Source organism: Schistosoma haematobium, chromosome 1 (genome assembly GCF_000699445.3).
Source record: "Schistosoma haematobium chromosome 1, whole genome shotgun sequence".
NCBI classification, from domain to species: domain Eukaryota; kingdom Metazoa; phylum Platyhelminthes; class Trematoda; order Strigeidida; family Schistosomatidae; genus Schistosoma; species Schistosoma haematobium.
The window spans coordinates 80,644,596-80,666,632 of record NC_067196.1 but is presented as its reverse complement, the minus strand read 5'-3'; the positions used below and the strand labels follow the sequence as shown (position 1 = coordinate 80,666,632).

Genomic DNA, 22,037 nt, shown 5'->3' with positions numbered 1-22,037 from the left:
TTGTTGAGTTTCATATTTCAATTCATTTAATCATTTCTAGTTTCGTTAGAACTGCCAATTACAGACATTCGATTTCCTCACGCAAATCGGAAACGCATGAACGTATGTAATTCAGCTCATCGAAATAGCACAATGTTCTATAATATCTTCTCACATGTGTTAGATAAATCAATAGTGGAAAGTCCATGTTATTTGTTGCAACGTATCCATTTGTATGTCAACGGTTTATGTGAGCAAAATGAAATTCATTGGAGGAACAAATGATCAATAATGCATCAATAGGTACGTTTTTGAATTGTAGGAGTATTTGACCTCCTAAATAGATATCAATAACTGAGACGACTAATTCATCATAGAAACATTTGGAACATATTCAACTGTTAGCATGAATCAAACCCATTATTCATGAGATAATCACATAAACCAGATTAGTCTTAATTCGACAAAGTTCAATATTTGTGGAAGGTGTGTTGTATTTTTCTGTGTAGATAATTCTCATTAGAATTCGTGTGCTGAACCTCTTGTCTATTGTGTAGATGCTTATCAATTAACCACATAGCACCTCGTTCACATATTTTGTTCCTCATTTCAAACGAATACAATTACGGCCTTACCACCACCTGACTGCAACATGGTTGCTAATCTGTCGTTTGTCTTGACTATCGCACCAATTCCTCAACCCATAATAAACGAACACACTTCATATCCTCACACTCCTGAAACTTTAACACACCCAATCGATTACTACATTCCATTGTATTCTAACGAAAACTTTTCAGTGTTGACACATTCCAACATACTTTCAGTTGACTAGTCAAATAAAGTGTGATGCTTTCGTTGTTACGATAACTTGATTCCATTGCTGTGGCTTGTAATGCTAAAACGGCTAACTCAGTTTGTTAGTAAGGTTGTATAATTAGTCCATCTCATATGATAACTATGATCACAAACAAGCACATTGTTATTCATATAGTGTTTATGAACAAACAAACAAACAATTCTGTTGTTCAGAATAGGTAGATTGTGACTAGTGGTGGAATATAACGTGAGCGTTTCATCCTATCTACGACATGTCGGCTAGATGTACCGGCATCGAAATTGAGGCTTGATTATCAACAGTGTGATAACTCAATCCGTTATTCATATTAGAACAGCGGCTAGCAGTGGAATCCAGAACACTCATTTATGTTAATTTGACATTTATCATTTTGATTTATCTGCATCCCAACTTCCATGGTAATATCAAAACAGTCTGCTAAAATACACAGATTGCAAAAGAGGTTGTTGAGTTTCATTCCTTATTGCCGACAACCAGGAGGTTCAACTCGTTGAAGCTGAATCCTACACTCTCTAATTGCCAAACCTTTGTCGGTTCCTAAACTAGAAATTCAGTACCGTCTTTAAATATGGTCGGAGCTAAGTCATCTTGGCCTAGCTGTTTGTACCGCTTTAAGAATTGGAGTTGCTCGACAACTTCCGCCTCATTAGGTGGATTAGTTGTTGCACACTCTGATCTATGTTGCTGGGTAGCTGACTTGTTGAACTGCCCCTCAAAAAACTCTGCCCATGGTCTAAGTCATAGGTAGATGTCAATGATTTACATCTTGTCATCTTCACAAATTGTTTCTCTCACACCAAACACCTTGCTGCCAGTGGCTCGGATGAACTGAAAGGGCTTCCGGCAGTTACCAGGTACAGCTGCTACTTCCAACTCATTGGCACGCTCCGACCAATTTTCCGATACTGATCCGTTTAGGACGATGAATGCGTTGGCCACTGGAAAGTAAGGTAAGATTGGCTCTAACAATTGCATGCTCAGAGTCCAGATAGGTACTCCAAAAGGAGCGGCAGTCTTGTAGACAACCACATCAGCGGTAGCTGGACGCGATGTGATTAATCTGAGTCCAGGCTTGAGATGGGAGGACGACAGGTAGCATATTAGCGATAACGGTGCCGGTAGTTAGTGCTAGCCAGAAACAGTTTGTAGTCTGTGCACACTTGCAGTAGACGGTATTCGCTATCTGTCCTGCGACCAAAAAGTCCCCATCGGCCGCTTAAACGACTCTGTTTTGTGCCTAGACGCCCGACCTGAGCATTCAAGTCTCCGGCTAATACTACAATATCTGTCGAACGCGCTTTCTGTAAAAGAACAGTTAACTGGTGGTAAAACACGTCATTTATCGCATCCGAGAGATGAAGAAACATCGTTTCTCACAACGACTTCGCAGTTTGATGGAGCTTTCTAATATAATAACGTATAACCGACTGTTAATGGGGATCCTATTGATCAGTGCTGCTTCAGCTCTAACGTTTAGTGCAACACCAACCCCAGAAAGACCAGACGAAAATGCAATGGGGTCCCCGGATAAACGCACGTGAAACAAGCTTTTCGAAGCAACAGATGGAGAGCGAAATTATAGTATTCATTAGAGTCTTGAATTCTGGTCTCGGATAACCAGTTTGAATGGTATACGCGGTTACAGAAAGACTGTTTCAGTATTCGTATTCGGTGGAAGCATTCAACTTTCGACCAGACAGTGACTCCAGATCGTTTAGGTAGAACAGAGTTTCCACCATGGACGAGCCGCTAGATAAGTTGAAAGATTGGGATACATGAAGTGAGAATAGACGTAGATAAGTGACGTAGTGTATAAAAGGTAGTAATAATAATAAAAGTGTGTGTTATCAATCGAATGTGAATTGTCTGAATTCTAATTGAAGCGAGCATAGTATTTCGTGAAGTAATTGTCATCTCATTAGATTTGTGTGAGGGCCGTGATACTACCCGGGTGCTCAGACCGAAGCAGGCGGTTTTCTTAGAGGGCCACACCCGGAGCCTTCGACCTTAAGGTCTGACCCATATAGCAGTGGAGCAACGTAAAGAGATGCAGTCCCATAGTAGCCGGTGAACAACAATAGGTTCATACACCACTTGTACCTTCAGGATACTGGAGCCTGTGTGCACCACTGGTTTGGAATTAGGGTTCCTCAACTCCCCTAGGTCGATCATTTGTGTTCACCAACTCGGCTAAGTTTTTGACATTCGCTTTTCGTCCTCTCAACTAGGTAAAAACTCCCCATTCGCGAGAGGGCATTGAGTAGGATTTCCTGTCAGTAGCTGTATATGCGTGGCCATGTGAGAGCATTTCGATAGGGAGAGCGGACTATCCTCACTCTCGGCCGTACCCGGGCATTTGGTACTTGTAAACCATTTTCGAGTAAGATGTTACAACCTTTGGTCGATTTATGCATATTCACCACTGAGGAGCCACATTACATGAGAAGACAGATTTTCAATCTACACTGGTCTTCGAGGACATTTCAAATGATATCAACGTGTCAAAAATACTGATTCAGCATAATGAAAGTCAAAACATCTCATAGTCCTGAACAACGTTATTTTCACCAGTCATTATTAATAAATAAAGTTTTGTCACATCTCAATGCGTAGAAGTCACTTTTCATAGTGTGTGGCTTACATGAAGTCGCGAAACGTCAGAAGTATGATTTTTCTACTCCTTGAGATGTAAAAAAAACCTTGTTTTTTATTAACTTTCTAAATAATGCTCAATTTTTTTGAAACCATCAAGTCCAACCAATTATTGTTAGCAAATTAACACATGTATTGAAAATCCAACCTCATTCTATATGGTACCAATCATTGCGAAGCCTGAATTTCACCATGGTGTTTGTTTTATTGAGCGGAAATGAATTATTATCAACGATAGTTTCCTTGGATGACATGAAAGTTTCTATTAACGCTATTTAATTTCAGATTAACCACGTTAAAATTAGTAACGAACACAGAGAATTGTTTCTTTTGAAATTCATGTTTCCGGCGTCAGCCAAGTCGAGAAAAAAGAATTAATATACATGGACTTAATTATATGAAAAAGTGACTAAACCTGGATATGTAAATGCATAGATTTCTACACATTGGTCCAAAATTGCTATGTTTGCAAAATGAATTATGGTTACGGATGTAAAAGACATCGAAAACCAAGATGAAATATATGTCTGATACTGCCTAACTTTTATTTAGTTTGCCATTATAAACTACATTCAAATGTTTTATCGTTCATCAATGTACAACGAATTTACATACCACATCACCATATTATACGAATGATTAATGTATGTAGCGAATCTAATCAAATCACTAAAAGTTGATCAAATAAGAAGTAAAATATTTACTCATCTATCGACAACGCAAAGTAACTCATATTCATTCTACAATTCATTATAAATGACATTCTATGTAGTGTTCAATAGTATCAGTATTATTCAACTTGATTGTATTTTTATAACACATTCACTCACTGTTAAAGCTCAATAAACTAAATAATAGTCACTGTATAAGTTTATAACAAATAAGTTTATCAAAACAAAACGGATGGCCTTATTAGTGAAAATTTCACAAATTAATAATAACAATAACAATCTCACTTCAAATATTTCCGTTGAATAATAGAATATGGTTCATATACACTGACTCTATGATATTATTTTAAGTATGTGATTTGTTTGTGAAGTCATGAGAATGGATACTCAATTAAATTTAAAATAAAACAAAGTAACTTAACTGAAAGGAACAGTAATCATGAGTTTTCAAGAGATTTTCTCACCTTTATTCAATCAATACAATTTATCTAATCTTTTGTAAATAACGACTGAAGTAAGACAAGACAAGAATAAACATACAGTTGATTGAAAATGTCTTTGTTGTTGAGACTAATTTCAGTTACGGATTATACTATAAACATGTATATGTTGACTCGATAGAACCAACTACACTTTGAATACAACAATTCACAGTAATAATGATAACATATACATTCTTTAGTGGCTGGCTGTTCTAACTTCTGGACAGACCGATTTATTCATTCTCCTCAATCCACATTTTGACCTTATCACTTATCCGCTTATTAACCTTGACTGTTTATTGTATGATCATGTTTGTTAATTCCTTACCCTATTCATCATGTGTCTGCAACTTATTTTTGTTTGACTATAAATATCGATTCACGCTTGAAGAAATTGAGTTGGCTCACTTGCCTTCTCCATCACTCTTCATTTCGTTTCGCTTCACTATCTCCTCTCCGATTTCCCTGCTTCGTTTCCTTGACAGTCTGTCCAGATCAAAGATTATATGAAATATACGTATTCGAAATCCATTCTCGTATTTGACTTATTTAATTCAACTACTCACTAACATGAGTTAATTCGATGATTATATACGATATTAGCAGGGATGTATAAATCGGCAACAATCATAATACGATCTAACTGGAATCAGTTATATGGCTACTAAGAGTGGTGAGCCCGTCGATAACAATATCGTCTGATTTAATTGGCATCAAAATGAAAGGACATCAAAAATCACATCAAAATATCAGTAAAATTTCAAAAACAAAATAAATTTGGAACAAAAATCATTTAAACATTATGCGTGAAAACTAAATTTGAAAGAATTTGTGCAAATGAATTTTAAATAGCCATAACATATCGCCTGACAAACTGGCACATTATTTCATTCAGGTTATTAGAGTTGGTTCAGTAAAACATTAGCATTATTTAAATTTTAATCCCGGAAATCATTTAAGTATTATTTTCAAATTCAACGAATGCGCACATGAGATATAAGTGAGCATTCACAGAAATAAATCGTTGGATTTTAGAATAATTTGATGGAAAGGTATGGAAAGAATGAGTCAACAACTCAATGATTATCCCTTTCCTCATTTATTATTCGGTCTTGATAAATGTCTCAGTGGCTGTTGAATGAATATCTTGGTGTTTCCTGTATCGACAAAACGGTTATTGTTTCTCTAGATGGCCAACAGTGACAGTGAAATGTCGCGCTTTCATCTATTTGAGGCATGTAAACTGAGTGTATTCGTCGCAATTGCAGGTCAGGTCGGGTCAAGCCGGACAAAGTTCAGTCTATCGATCAATTTAACACCATCCAATACTTTATACACTAGGCTTTCATCAGACACCATATAGCATAGTTCCAAATTGCATTTACAGTTTCATTTTCACCAAATAATCTACAGATTTAAGATTTAATATTACTCAACCTATTAATCTGACCTGATTGTATATTCAGTTCCCAACAATGTTGTTTGATTTATTTTCGTCTAATTGAGTATTGTTTACGTTTGCAGTCTTCTTCGGTTCCGAACTTCAGAAAAGTCGTCTCGAAAATGGTAGACAGTGAGAAAACAATGGATTTGTGCAAATTTATTCGAACCCACAGCTTTCATCATAACTTGACATCACCTATAGTATGAAGATTTTGTGCTGTCCTACCCAATTTTCAATGGTACTCTGACTTATATATAATCTAAGAGCTATCACATCCCATTCATTAACAACAATAGCATCTATGACCTCATTGGTTCAAATTTACATCGGCGCATTTGCTGAATATTTCACCTCTGCTAGTTCTCCAGTATTTTCAGTTTTCAAAGGATAACAGTATGTGGGTAAATTGAAAAAGCGACAGTAGGAGGTCCTGATACCAATAGAAACATGAGTCGAAAACACCAAGAGAAAATAAAATAAAGTATCGGGTTGGCCGTTTATACCATCAAGTACACATTGTGTCTTGTAATATACAACCCTTAAAACTGGTGGATTTACTGAAACTACCAAAATTATTAAGTACCATATCTTGACCCAAAACAATACCAAACATTTCTAGTCACCAATTGGTGTAAAATAGATATGTTTAATGCAATAATTAAAAGTGTATTATTTACGAGATGTTAGAACAAGAATGAATGAAATTAAGGATAGTTCATAGGTTTATCAGTCCTCGAACATTATGGTGTAATGAATTAGAATGATATGAGAATTATGTGTGTTCACCTGCATTATTCAGTGTCCTATGTATAGTAGTCGTCTAAGTATTCTGGAAAGCTTATACTAATTACAGCTCTATACTCTATGTTCTGACATACAGTGCGATGGGAACAAAATATTAATTTCAGTAATAGTGCACTATTTATGGGTAGTGAATGATGCAGCATGTAGTTATACATGTGAACAAATAAATAACATGAAAATAATCGTTACTAATCGGCTAATAGAGTTAGAGACTTACACAGACATAATAGAAGGCAGTATCGAAATAAAAAATGGGTGGCATGATAACACAAAAATGACCTCGTCTATGTGATTGACTGTGATAAAAAAAACAAAAATGACAGGGAAAAGCAAATGGGAAGAACTCACTTTGAGCAGGAAATTTTTACGTTATTGAATAACAAAAGTAGTTCAGTGAGTTTTGAATGTCATAACGTGAATGGAATGTTTATAAAATTATAATTGGTTCGGTGATTAATATAATTGCTTAAATGTCATAATTTAATGTCAGTACAAATGACATTAGTGTGATAATGAGCATGTGATAATTATTTGAATCATAATGGAACGATCCGCTAAATAGGTCACTGAGCAGAATCGACACGATAAGATAATACGATTTGAGCATGACCATGTTCCTACTGTACTGGCTTCGATAAATGCGTCGGATTAGAGAGTGAATGGTTTGGGTTGCTCATTGATTGAGTTGGCCACTTTTTTCGTTTATTGGACACGTAGGATTCGAGGTGCGCACCATTTGTAGGGTGCGTTTAGTTCAAAGTCAGGCTTAACGCAAGCAGAAGAGCGCTGGTCCACTGTGAAACCTTTGCAGCTGAATACAAATCTTTCAACTGCCGGCAAAATTGTTCTATCAACCAGTTAGCTCGTGCATGGTAGACGGTCTCTAGGACTCGTGTTATCTATGTAATAGTGTGGCTTGACTTATTCCCATCTGTTTGGTCCGTGGTTCCATAATATTTGAAGACAATTCGAGCTGAAGATCATTGCCTTCGTTTTGAGGCAGGCGAAGTCGAGGAAGGTCGGTTACTTGAATATTGTTCAAAGGATTTATACTAGACCACGCTACTGCAACTACGTTGATTTCCTCAGAAATATGCTGTATATCAGAAGTAAATTGCAAAATCTAGTCCAGTTATCGAGGTCGTCAAAGGGGGGGGTACTTGACTGAAGATGGGCTTAGAGAGAATGTAAGAGTTCTGTGCTCGGCAAACAGATTGTATGATTATGGTCTACGTTGGCACTAGCGCACACATCCGCGTTATTAGAATCCCAGACCTCTTCGATAAGTATATGTTCATCTTGATGAGATTGTCTAATTCATAAGATCTTGCGTGAAAGTCTACACTGAGTCGACCAATAGTTAAAATCAACAATACGGTGTGCAACACTTCTGAAGAAATACGTCTGATCTGATATGAAAAGAACTAAATTACACAGTGACTGTGCCTTCATAGCCGCGCCATGCCATTTGCACTCTGTGTCCCCGTGCTCTCCATTTTTGACTCTCTTCATGTGTTAAATGTTGAACGTAAATCATCCCACTCATTCTATCATGTACATATTTATATTATTATGTAATGAGCATTAAAAGTGTGTTCAAGATAGTTTATAGATCCGGTTACGATCTGACATTTATGAATTTTAACAGTTTGGTGATCTAGTAACTGACCCCAGTTAGATTGTTTCCGGAATAAACATCACTAATAACTTCCTCTTTTAGTCCGCTATTTTGTGACGGTTTCCAAAGGTTTTTTTGTACTGCACATACACATAATTTGTGTGCTTGTCCGTTCGCGCTTTCCACTGCTCGTGTAATTTACATTTCCCACAGCTAAATCTGATCCTCTCCCTCAAATATACCGTACTGGGGCTCAGTGGAATTGTTTAACTTGTTCTATTATTGTGTTTCTAAATTTCGTTGCGTTCACTGGTTTTATGTGATATCGTAATCTCTTCAAACTTAGCAGTGACGACGAGGCTGGCGCAAGCAAGGATCCTGTAAAGTGGACTTATTATTAGAGCAGTGGCTAAACCTATCTAAATGTTATCAGGCACGAATGATTACGCCTACCTCACAATCCAGCACATCTAATCCTGCTACCGCACCGTCGATTGATGGGTTCGCAATCAGTATTGCTGAGTCTTATTACGATCTCGATGCTAATGTCACTTTTAAAATGTGGTTCCGGTGTTACGAGGGCCTATATAAGATTGATTTTGCCAGTTAAAATGATGTCTGGAAGGTCCGGTTGCTACTTCGGAAATTGTGGTCAAGTGAGCTAGATAGGTACTGCAAGTTGATTTTGACTCTGAACCCATGAGACGGCTCATTTTCTGACACTATCCGATCATTAAGCCAACAGTTTTGAGATAACTCCCCATTGTTCAAAACACGTAATCGATGTTTGAAGCTTATTTTGAATGAAGACACTGACTTTCTTACGCATGTAGGCATCGTTAACCACGAATGAGAACACTTTCGGATGAAGTCATTGACCGAGGGTCAGTTAAAAGCCCTTATTCCATTTCTCAGTACTCCGAGACCCTACTGTCATTGTGGTGACATTTATTTTTACACAAACGACTATACTGAATAATATTTGGCATTTGCCAAGTATAGTAAAAATAGAACTTCTGCAAACACAATCATTGTTTGCAGTGAACTTTATAACAATGAATGCATTAGAATGACGTTTGATGCACAGGATTGTATGAAACCAATAAATCCTCGAGTAAATACTTACGTACATGTTTACTTCCTTACTTACCTACTTACCTAGTCCACTCAGCCCTTGTAGAGCAGGATAAACTGCTCACTGGGATTCTCCATTGAAACACGTCCTGAGGAAACCTTTCCAGTTGTTTGCAGTTGCTATCAAGTGAATTAAGCTTAGTATGTAGTGATTACAGTTATTCTGAAATATACGAACACATTTTATGAATAATCGTTCGAATTTACCCATTTTGATTTGTAGAATTCTCAGCGAGATATAAGTGACCTGCAAGAATTGTAGTCTATTGTGTAATAAATATTGCAGAAATTGAGTTACGTATTAGATTAATTAGTCGAAAATCTAGACGAATATAGTGTTGTAGATTTCGTGAGTTTTAAAGAAAATCATATGGTCAACATATTTACTCATTCAAATTAATCATTCACTTTCGAGTAATTTCTCTACCCATCATGTATTAATTTGAAATATCATTCAATCAGTGCATATTGATTTAAATATCACCAACCACGTTGTTCTGAGTAGATCAGTGTTTATGTATCTGAAACTGGGATACTCAAATTTAAATCTCATGTGAATTGTTCATGCCTTCATGATTCCAGATACGTCATACTGGCATATACAAACTAAGAGAAAATCTAGGTGGAATATGTGGAGTTAACACTGTGATATCATAGCTTTGTACATTGCATGGATTTACTGAAAGTGTGATACTCACCAACATAAACAGAATATCACGATTTACACATTAAATCAATACGTCAACATAAATTATATACCACCACAATCACGAATCACCTCTAACTATTATCCTTGCTCACTTTATATTTAGAATAAGAGATACGAGGATATCGTTTAACTATGATTGTCAAATCTAACTAAACGTTTATGCAAATGATGGCTCAGAACAACCAATTTCATCGATTAAAATATTATTTTGTGGCGTTGGTAAATCACCCTTTAAAATTCATCTACTGAATAATAAATCAAGTAGTTTAGTTCTACTTTTATAGAAAAGCATTTACTTGGATTACAAAATTCACTAAAATTCAAACTATAAAGCGAAAATCAAACATAGATCACTTCTATTCTTATGGCATACGTTACGCAACCACGAATAACATCGAAACTGAGTATTCTCACTGTTACCGACTATTAATCTCCATTGTCATTCTTCAACTTACTAAAAATCATTCTAGTGACTTTCTTCAATTTATGATGTATTAAAATGGATGGATGCATGGATAGATAGATACACACAACTGCATACAAAATGCAATTACTATTACTCGAAAGCGATGCACCTTAGTGCAAAGTTATTTTATAGTACAACTCATGTGTTAAACGGTTTTGCAAAAGCTTTAGTTTTGATATAATGACAAATGTTTTGGCTTCCAGTGAACGGTTCGATGGATTTCCACTCTGTACCAATTTTTATCAGTCCACATGAATTTCTTACTAAAATCGTTCTGACAGTGTCGTTCTTACCACATACTATAATGTGTACGAATTTTTAAATGATACTATCATTATAATTATTAATTTCACAACCGACAGATACATAAATAGATATATAGATAGATAGATTGATTGATAGATAGATAGATGAGGAAGGTGTTTATAGTTCTCAATTAAACAGAGGTTGAATAACTATTGAGAATGCAAAAGTGTCGTTGAGTAATAGGATTAGTGAAACATAAAAATGAAGTATTTGATGGAATGTTGAAGTACACAAATGACTATTACAATACTCCCGTTGTGATTAAACTCCACCAGTCACACTCTCTCGCAAGAACCTCTCTCAGTTAGTTATTATCACTACTTAATAAAATAGTTTGTCTAGATTTATTTAATTTGAACGAAATTCACCATTAAGCGTGAACAATTACTACGTATTATGTTGAGTCACTTCAAACAACATTGCTAAAATAGTCAGAAAAGTATACGCTACTATTTTAATAAGGAAAGGGTATTGGATACAGATTAGTAACTTTCTTTCATTACCATTATTCTCATCATTGATATTGTTGTAGTTGTAATGACGGTGATTTAAAACAGAGTGATAAGACATGCACGTCAAGATTATGCATGAGCCAATTAGAATCTGTGCCACTACTTATATATATACCTACACACATATTTTATATCTGAAGCCAAGCTACTAAACTCTCATTTTCTTACTTCATTGCATTTATAATAAGGTCAAAAGTATGACACTCTTGTTGATATAAATAGTGTCTGTTTTGGAATTAGAAATTAATACAAGGTAGTAAACGGCTACTCAATTCATTCGCATACATATTAGAAATCTTTTAGAGAATAATGATGTCTGAACATAAAGCAGTAGTGAAAAATGCCGATATGTCAGATGATATGCAACAAGAGGCTGTTGATTGTGCTGCACAAGCTTTAGAGAAATATAGTGTGGAAAAAGATATAGCAGCATTCATTAAGAAAGAATTTGACAGGAAATACAATCCTACATGGCATTGTATTGTTGGGAGAAATTTCGGAAGGTTAGTAATATTTTGTAACTCGACATAAATATTTATTCATTATTAATATGTATACAATGTTATTCCTTTACTGTCCATGCCAAGAGCGAAATCATTTGAAGTTATAATGTGGAGTTTGTAACGGTGTATAAGGAATTATGTAACTTTATTGGAAGTCAATGGTATATATGTGATTGGGCAGTATTCATTTAACTATGTTTTCTGTCACATTTATGTAATGCATTTTTTTTTCACATATACACTTACGTACTTGTGTCACCAAAATAAACGGTTCGCAGTTCCGTCGTATGCATTCGAGGACAAGAAAGGATCACCAACTACGAGCTTTTAACAGGATTATGTTAGTTTCATTCAATTCATCAAATGATCCTCAAAATCACTGAGAAATAAAAAAAACACTAAAAAAGTGTAGATGGTAGAGAACAATTTGAACTACACCTACGAAGAGAACAATTTGATCTACACCTAAGAAGAGATCCCTCTCGATGTCGTGAAACTCAATATAACATTTAAATTCTCTCTATAAATGAACAGTCTGATTTTAAATGAACATTATGTCTGTCTGATCAATCAGATGATACTTCCATGTTTAATGTTAAAGTCTTTTATATCTGCATTAATTCAGTAATTGACTCTGTTTATAAATATAATATCCAAGTCAAGGACAGTTTACGTCAAGTTAGTGTAGTTGCAAAACGTTCGATGAAAACACAGATGTCAGTTTGACTGGACGTAGGAATCAAAAGCATCATCAGTGTTGGATTTAGTAATTCATTCATGAATTGTGAAGTGGTCCTCAGAGTAACAATTACAAATCAGACTTAGTTGAATGACAGACAGTTAAATAGAAAAGATAAACAATGAAAACCACTAAGCACTAATCAACAGTGACATCTTGATTTCTTATACTTCTCAATCCAATCCTCAAGTAATTCAAACTATATATTTTGACGGATCGGTAATCTGAATTTGCAATTCTATGAATACTGAGGAATTTCATGTGCTGAATTGGTGGATTCAAATGAAGTTCGTAAGATTTTCTTGTTCTGAAATTTGCTTATATGTTGCTAACTGGTTTTTCAATTCCCTTTATTCATTGCAGTTATGTGACGCATGAAACCAAACATTTCATCTACTTTTATCTTGGAGATAATGCGTTTCTTCTATTCAAATCCGGTTAATTTCGAGGAAACCGAAAATTCAAGAGAAATATCACCAGAAACTAAATCAAACATTGTAATACACATCTGATCATTCTGCACACAACTCAACTCAATCATCTTCAAAAACACGATTTTCTCTAGTACTCATCAATTCCCGAATTCATCTTCATAAGAACCAACACAGAATAATATACAGTTTGAATGAAGACCACAAAACAGAACAGAATAAATATTAGTATTACTGAGATTGTGTTTCCACATTGTATTTTGTACTGGTTGATCCACTATCATATTATTGTCAGTGTGTGCTCTTGTGTGTGGTAATTTTATCTGTGGTAGTGTTTCAAAATCGAAAATGAAACATCTTCATTATTAGTAAACAATTGAAATAAACAGTTATTCGTGCAGAAGACCGAGAGTGTTTTCTCTTTATATCTCGTCATATAGGTGTGTTTCAGGATGGGTAATATCATTATCGTTTCTCGTTGCTAGTGAATATATCTAGTAGGAAACAATTATCGAAACAGATAGTTGATATGTAATATTAGGTAATTTTCGAGTCGTATTTAGTGCACAGCTACTGTAGAAGAGGATCATGAGTGTGAGTCATTAAATCATAACGTGGAGAATATTTCAATGACAATTATGTATTGATAGGTTGGATCTTCATTGACACACCTTCAGAGGTGATGTATACAATGCACATATTCTGTGACTGTGGAACTTCTATGCAATTATCTAGCACTAACCAACCTATTGGAATCAACGCCCAAATATTTCAGATAACCTGAACTACTTATCGTTTCACTATATGAAGCTATCACAGACATTAGAAGTATATTCACATATATCTAATAGAACTTCCAGTTTATAAACTGCAGTATGTTTATTTAACCACTGAAGATAGATTGAGTTAGTATAGTTTCTCGATTACGTGAATAGATCACATTCAAAATGTATGCATCTTATGATCCATTAAACTGTGTATCATATTATCAATTGTTATCAGACATATCAGGCAACTTATGATGATTAGGGGTATGAACTAAGAATCCCAGAAATAACGTAATCGGACCAAGAAGTACTAGATAAACAAAAATGAATGTACTGTATTTAGAATTCGGAATTAAACATTGAACAAGTACAAAGGAATCATTAGTTTATTCATACACCACATCCGCCACATCTTAAATTATAGTCAAAGTGTCTATAATCGATGGTACGTCTTCTTAAGTTCATCCTGTGTCTGTCCGACATTGTATTGGATAAAAACTCTGTATTATGTAGAATGTGCTCATTAGTATTGGAATTTACAACCGAAATCGGAACAGTCTCACTTGGTTCCTGGGATTGTATACAATCAACGTGTTGGTTGTGTACCGCAACCACTATCTAGAATTTAAAGCATAGATTTCCCAACACTATCCTCCCCCATAAAATAATGTTGGGCCTTTATAACTCTAAGTTATGAATGATGTGGCTTCATTTAAAACATATTTCTCAGATTGATCAGAGTAAACATTAGAATTGACTTCGTGATGAGGATAAACAGCAGTTGATATGAAATCATTTGAACTGTAATCAAACTCGAGCTCATTTAGTACTTGTGCTTCGCATTGAACAAGTTTCCCACAAGAAACAAAGGCATTATGAGGACAAATAATATTTGATAGAACATGACGATTTGATTCTTCTGAAATAGTTTCCTCAAATTTATTAAGAATGTAGTTGCAGAGTAAAGGATCACTAGAAAAATCAGCATCTATCAAAACTTCATCACGTTTTCGATCATGACTATGTTCATTCAATATATTTTCCTCAGATTTGCAAGAAATTTCGTCAGAAATAAGTGAATCATTGAGAAAAACCATATCTTGTACAATAACTTGAGAAATGTGATAAATCGATTGATTAGAAACTGTTATCTCGCAAGGATTCTAAGTTTCATTTAACTCTGAACTGCTATATGAATTTACACTGTCTTTTGAAATCTTTGATAAAGGCAAATGATCATTATAAATACTCAACTTAATAGAATTAGAAGTACAAGACTTAATATTAGTTGCAGCGAGATGAACAGTAGTATTACAAACGGACTGAATATGTTCAATATCACCACATTTAAAGCACTAAGGATTACAAAATATACATGAATTAAAAGAGTTGAACCTGCCACAGGACAAAGATTGACCAAACTTGTGCCCATCTTCGTGAACTGCATCGCAACTCCTCAATGAATTATGTGCATAACCTTGAGTATGCACTGAGTTGGGATGACGTAATGCCGTGGAATATTTATATCCTTGTGAATCATTTTATGAAATCTTCCTCCTTTACCACATTCGAAATTTGTATACTTAACATAGTCTAGCAGTAGATCTTTGAGAGTTGTAATAGAAAGCGAAATGGGCTTTTCCGGTGAACCCATGGGCGTAGCCCAGATTTAGAACCTTTCAAAGTAATCCTCAAAAGCATCGAAACATGAATGTATGTCCAAAAGATCCATCACAGGCTCCATTAGAGTATGACCTAAGAATCAAGAAGCACTAGATAACCACAAATGTATATACTCTATTTAGAATTCGAAATCAAACATTCAACAAGTACAAAGGAATCATTAGTTCATTCAAACACAACACAACCATGCATCTAGAATTGTTCCCAAAGATGAAGGAGATGCCTACATATGCATTCTTCCCTTATTATCCCAGTCAATTCAGCCGCACATTATGTCTGATTGTAGATCAATATATTCACCAAAATACTTAATGCCTATCCTCTCTATACGTATGCATTAAGATCATGTAAGAAAGAGAATGGTCGACTAGTCTAGTTCTCACTTTTTTCAATTGGAGGTGAACAGTTCAAGACTACAAACATGTTCACAATCCCATTGTAATCTTATCAAGTATGATGTAAAAATGGTTTTGTGTCGAGGTGAATCAGATCATAGGTACTGATGGTCATAACAACTCAATGTGCAACTCATACCACACTAGGACCGTTGTACAGCTCACTTTGATTTAATTTATCTCTGAAAACCATTACTACTAAATTCCTAAACAAATGTTCGCAATTCAGGTTTATGTTGTGAAGACAAAAGAAGAAGGATTATCTTGATAATTGAGAGAGATTGTTGAGTTTCATATTTCAATTCATTTAATCATTTCTAGTTTCGTTAGAACTGCCAATTACAGACATTCGATTTCCTCACGCAAATCGGAAACGCATGAACGTATGTAATTCAGCTCATCGAAATAGCACAATGTTCTATAATATCTTCTCACATGTGTTAGATAAATCAATAGTGGAAAATCCATGTTATTTGTTGCAACGTATCCATTTGTACGTCAACGGTTTATGTGAGCAAAATGAAATTCATTGGAGGAACAAATGATCAATAATGCATCAATAGGTACGTTTTTGAATTGTAGGAGTATTTGACCTCCTAAATAGATATCAATAACTGAGACGACTAATTCATCATAGAAACATTTGGAACATATTCAACTGTTAGCATGAATCAAACCCATTATTCATGAGATAATCACATAAACCAGATTAGTCTTAATTCGACAAAGTTCAATATTTGTGGAAGGTGTGTTGTATTTTTCTGTGTAGATAATTCTCATTAGAATTCGTGTGCTGAACCTCTTGTCTATTGTGTAGATGCTTATCAATTAACCACATAGCACTTCGTTCTTATATTTTGTTCTTCATTTCAAACGAATGCAGTTACGGCCTTACCACCCCCAAACTGGAACATGGTTGCTAATCTGTCGTTTGTCTTGACTATCGCACCAATTCCTCAACCCATAAAAAACTAACACATTTCATATCATCACACTACTGAAATTTAACACTTTCGTCAGAACGAACGTCGAACACACTTATCGATTACTGCATTCCATTGTATTCTAACGAAAACTTTTCAGTGTTGACACATTCCAACATACTTTCAGTTGACTAGTCAAATAAAGTGTGATGCTTTCGTTGTTACGATAACTTGATTCCATTGCTGTGGCTTGTAATGCTAAAACGGCTAACTCAGTTTGTTAGTAAGGTTGTATAATTAGTCCATCTCATATGATAACTATGATCACAAACAAGCACATTGTTATTCATATAGTGTTTATGAACAAACAAACAAACAATTCTGTTGTTCAGAATAGGTAGATTGTGACTAGTGGTGGAATATAACGTGAGCGTTTCATCCTATCTACCATATGTCGGCTAGATGTACCGGCATCGAAATTGAGTCTTGAATATGAACAGTTTTGTAGCATAAAGGCACATAGATACACCACAATCTGCTCAGAATGAACATGTGGTGAAAGAGATCAATCCACATTAATACTCAACTTCAACAACAGGACAACACAAACCACATCAAATCAAATCCCACACTTCAAATTAACATCCATTTCTTTTCACCTATGACGTGTCAGATTGTTATCAATGTGTGATAACCAAATGGCACAAAGTTGTCCTCAATGTTCTTTGTTCAAAATTGAGTGAATCATTCTTTTAAATACATAGCCTGAAAGCGATGTACTTCATAATGCCTATACTTATGATTACTATGAAAAATGTTATCAAATTCATCACATTAGAAATATTGTAATCTATGTAGATGTTTTTATGCACTCTTAGATGACCTATGCAAAAAAGTGTAAAACAAGGTGTAAAATATTCTTCACTCACTAAAACATACCAGAAATATTTTCATATTGAGAAATATAATAATTTTATTTTGCCAAGAATTCTCTTTTGAAATTTTAGTGGATGAATATGAACTGGTGATAAATGGAAAAATGTCGATCTGTAGTGTGTTGTGCACTAAAAAGAAGATTTTAATGTTTTCTCATACTGTTAGATTTCGAGGCTTGTAAACCATTTTCGTGTGAGATGTTGTAAGTTGTTTTACAATTCATTATAAATGACATTCTATGTAGTGTTCAATAGTATCAGTATTATTCAACTTGATTGTATTTTTATAACATATTCACTCACTGTTAAAGCTCAATAAACTAAATAATAGTCACTGTATAAGTTTATAACAAATACATTGACTATAAAATTGAACAAGACTGTTTATTAGTGCAACGTCTCCCACTGAGCCATCCACATCTGATTCGAGAAAACTCGTCCGTACTCGAGGTGTACACTCAGTGTTATACGAGAAGGTTGGAATGCTGTCTGTTTTTCCAAGAAGTCTGAGTTGTCTGGTACTCATGACATTCCGTAACGAAAGAGACTCCATCAAAGGTATTAGAAGTAAGGATTCTCCGTTCGAATGCGAGATGTTTAGAGACTACAGAAGTTGCATATTATCATGAAATGACCATTGACCAGCTACAGAGACAGTGGTGCAGAATGTTGGAAAATCTATGGTTTCAGCTCTAGGCATCAATGATTCAAGTGAATATGGTCCGCCTTGTTGATCAAATACATACGACTGGCACACATAAATTATGATATTATCCAACATCTGATACAATGACTTCAGAAATTTAACTGGAATTCCACTCATTCGGAACATATTTGTCACGTTCATTAGGAATAACACTAGAGATAAATGCATCGTGGGGACAAATAACATCTGATGCGACACCATAAGGACCGTAATCAAATTTTAACTCATTTTGAACTTGTTCCTCACATTTAATTAAAATTTCACTGGAAATAAATGAATCATTAGGACAAACAACATTTGATAAAATAGCATCAGAGATTTGACCAGGATTTGGTGCACTCGACATACCTTCCACATATTTGTAAAATAATATCATGAATCTGAGCTGAGTATGATTCATTTAAAGCACTCAACCTAATAGGATCGGAATTACAAAGTTTATCATTACATGTAGCGAAATGAATAGTAGTATTACAAACTACTTTTATGTGTCCAATTTTAACACATTAAAGCATTTAACATTTCGAAATACACATGAGTTACGTGAGTTAGATTTGCCACAGTATAAACATTTACCGAACTTGTGCTCATTTTCGTGCACTGCTTCGCAACACCTCGACGAATTTGTGATAATTAGGAGTATTTGAATTATAGTACAAACTAAGAATCCCAGAAATGACGCTATTTAACCAAGAAGTATTAGATAAGCACGAACAAACGTATTGTATTTGGAATTCAAATTCAAGCATTCAAGAAATACAAAGGAATCGCTTGTGCACACAAACCCCACATCCGCCACAGCTTAAATGCGAATCCAAATTTCTGAGATCAATTGTGCCTCTTCTTCGTAGGTTCATCGTGTCTGTCCATCTGTGTTTTGGATATAGGCTCTGTATGTTCCAGAATATGCTCATTAGTATATGAATTAACAACCGAAAGCGGAAAGGACTCACCCGAGTTTTGGAATTGTGTGCAATCACCATGTCGGTTATGTACTGTAATCGATATCGGGAATTTCAACCATAGATTTTCCAACACTATCCTCCTCTTTTAAAGCCAGAGTTTTTCGTAAGCTGTTAGCTTCATTTCTCATGAATGTATGTAAATGTGCCACAGAATTTGTATCTGCCTAACCTTGAGTACGCATTGGATTGGGATGACTCAGTTATGTGGTAGAATTATTGATGTCCTGATGAATCATTTTATGAAATTCTTCTGCTTTACAGCACTCAAAATTTGGACACTTTACGTGGTCTGGTAGTAGTTTCTTGGGAGTTTCATAAAGAATTGAAGTGGGTCTTTCTGGAAATGCCAAAGTTTTTAATAAGCTGTAGGCTTCTTTTCCGATGAATGTAAGGAAATGAGCCACAATATTAACATCCTCAACATCTTCCTTGGTCATAGTCCAAATTTCGAACCTTTCAAAGTAATCCCCAAAAGCATCAAAATTTGAATGTATGTACAACCGTCCCAACATAGGCTCCATTGCGACGCCAATGCGATGAGTAGAAGTATTTGAATTATTATACAAACTAGGAATTCCCGATATAAGGTTATTTACAGCAAGTAGAACCAGGTGAGCACAAACGAACGTATTATATTTGGAATTCGTAATCAGGCAGTCATCATCATACTAACACCACAGTATACCAGCTTCTTGTTCAGAGAACTCAAATCCAATGACGCATGGTGACTGGTGATGTGTATTTATCTAACCGCCATACAAATCAAAAAGATACAACATAAAACCAACTTACACATAAATCTTGCCTACATCTGGTGAGTAGTTAACAATTATAACACATAGGAGGAATATGCTGAACTACTTCGAAACTTTAAAATATTAATCACAATGGAGAAAATTCACTTTTAATTAGTAAAATAACATCCCCTAGAACAAACATCACACTTAAGTAGACCAACGTTACACCGAACAAAATATCACACTGAAAATCATCGTATTGGATTGAAAACGAAAGTACTGTTAAGCTAGAGTCGAGGTGAGTTGAAGTGTGATTTTGCATCTTTGTCCCACCACCCTAAAAGATAGGTCATACTGAGGGCAGCGAAATGTGTGCTTATCACTTATTGCACTCATGAACAATGTGTAACTCTCGAGGAGTTCGTGGATTCCGGTGACTGATATCCTGTCGTTCCTTTCCTGATTGTAACACCTGAACTTGAAAATTAGGCTAATACAATTTATCATGAACCTATAAGACACATTATCACTGATATGATTATGTGGACTAAAAGTAACGATGTTAGGTGACGATAATTGTGTTATTAGATTGATAAAGATAAATAGAGTTTACACGAAGGACAAATGTAACATGGTCACAAAAAGGACAAATGGTCGTAACGTGGCCATCACCAACACAAATACCTTCAGCGAAACCACTGACGGTTGGGTATTCGTACGGACAGCACTAACAGAATGATGGTTTATTGATCAAGTCCCTGACAAGACTTACGTAAGATGGATTCGACATTAGAACCAGTTCTTGATTTCCATTTTACAAAATGATAATTAAATTTAGGAAAGACGTACTAACAACTGTAAAAGATATGACATTGTGACAAGTGAATTAAAGGATTTTTTATTTCAGGTATTCAGCCAAAACGTAAGACCAGGCACACATGTGCATCGGTCCAGGTTGACATACCCCATTAACACAGCGAGATGATTTAGTCAAACGATGATGGATATGACGCGTTGGATGCCACAGTTATTTCGGGTTTTACATAACCATTAATCGCAACCCCTTCATAAATGAACGATACTAACGCGGTAAAATCAGAATTCATGAATTAAGGGGTTCGAAGGTATATTTGGATAGTTATAAATTTGTCGAGGAGCGGTTGATCTAAGGTAGCTGATTGTTGTAAGGAATGCATAGCACGGCATATCCACTAGTGATCTAGTGCGGATGCGTGACTGAGTACTCTCAGCTAGGCATTTCCAGTAAAACAGATATGATCAGCATCACTGTCGAAGACCTACAGAACTGCCCACTCCAGAGATTTGTATATCAATACAGCTCAATCCTCTATCTGGTAAGGTAGTTGCGACTGTAAGGCGTTTCTGGTCAGAACACTCATTCTACGCACAATGTCTCACCGATTTTTGTTTCCCATACATTTCGGTTTGGTGATTTCACGGAACTTTTGTTACGACTATAACTATTATCTTTATTACTGTGAATTGTTGTATTCAAAGTGTAGTTGGTTCTATCGAGTCAACATATACATGTTTATAGTATAATCCGTAACTGAAATTAGTCTCAACAACAAAGACATTTTCAATCAACTGTATGTT

General features: G+C 35.3%; 2 protein-coding genes across 2 annotated transcripts; both read right to left on the bottom strand.

The window, feature by feature from the left end:
- Positions 1–14,466: 14,466 nt before the first annotated feature.
- Positions 14,467–17,726, bottom strand: MS3_00002239 (uncharacterized protein; the record flags this gene model as incomplete). Its single annotated transcript, XM_035731222.1, has 4 exons — positions 14,467–14,694; positions 14,796–15,239; positions 15,279–15,431; positions 17,721–17,726. 4 exons carry the CDS (start codon positions 17,724–17,726, stop codon positions 14,467–14,469), a joined length of 831 nt encoding a protein of 276 aa, XP_035588315.1.
- Positions 17,727–19,400: 1,674 nt separating this feature from the next.
- On the bottom strand, positions 19,401–21,270 carry MS3_00000939 (uncharacterized protein). The gene has a single exon (XM_051208503.1). The coding sequence runs from the start codon at positions 20,202–20,204 to the stop codon at positions 19,884–19,886; it is 321 nt and encodes a 106-aa protein (XP_051075273.1). The 5' UTR covers positions 20,205–21,270; the 3' UTR covers positions 19,401–19,883.
- Positions 21,271–22,037: the final 767 nt, after the last annotated feature.

Bases quoted from the DNA above. Each gene is read 5' to 3' on its own strand.
- MS3_00000939 (XM_051208503.1), bottom strand. From the start codon at position 20,204: ATGGAGCCTATGTTGGGACGGTTGTACATACATTCAAATTTTGATGCT.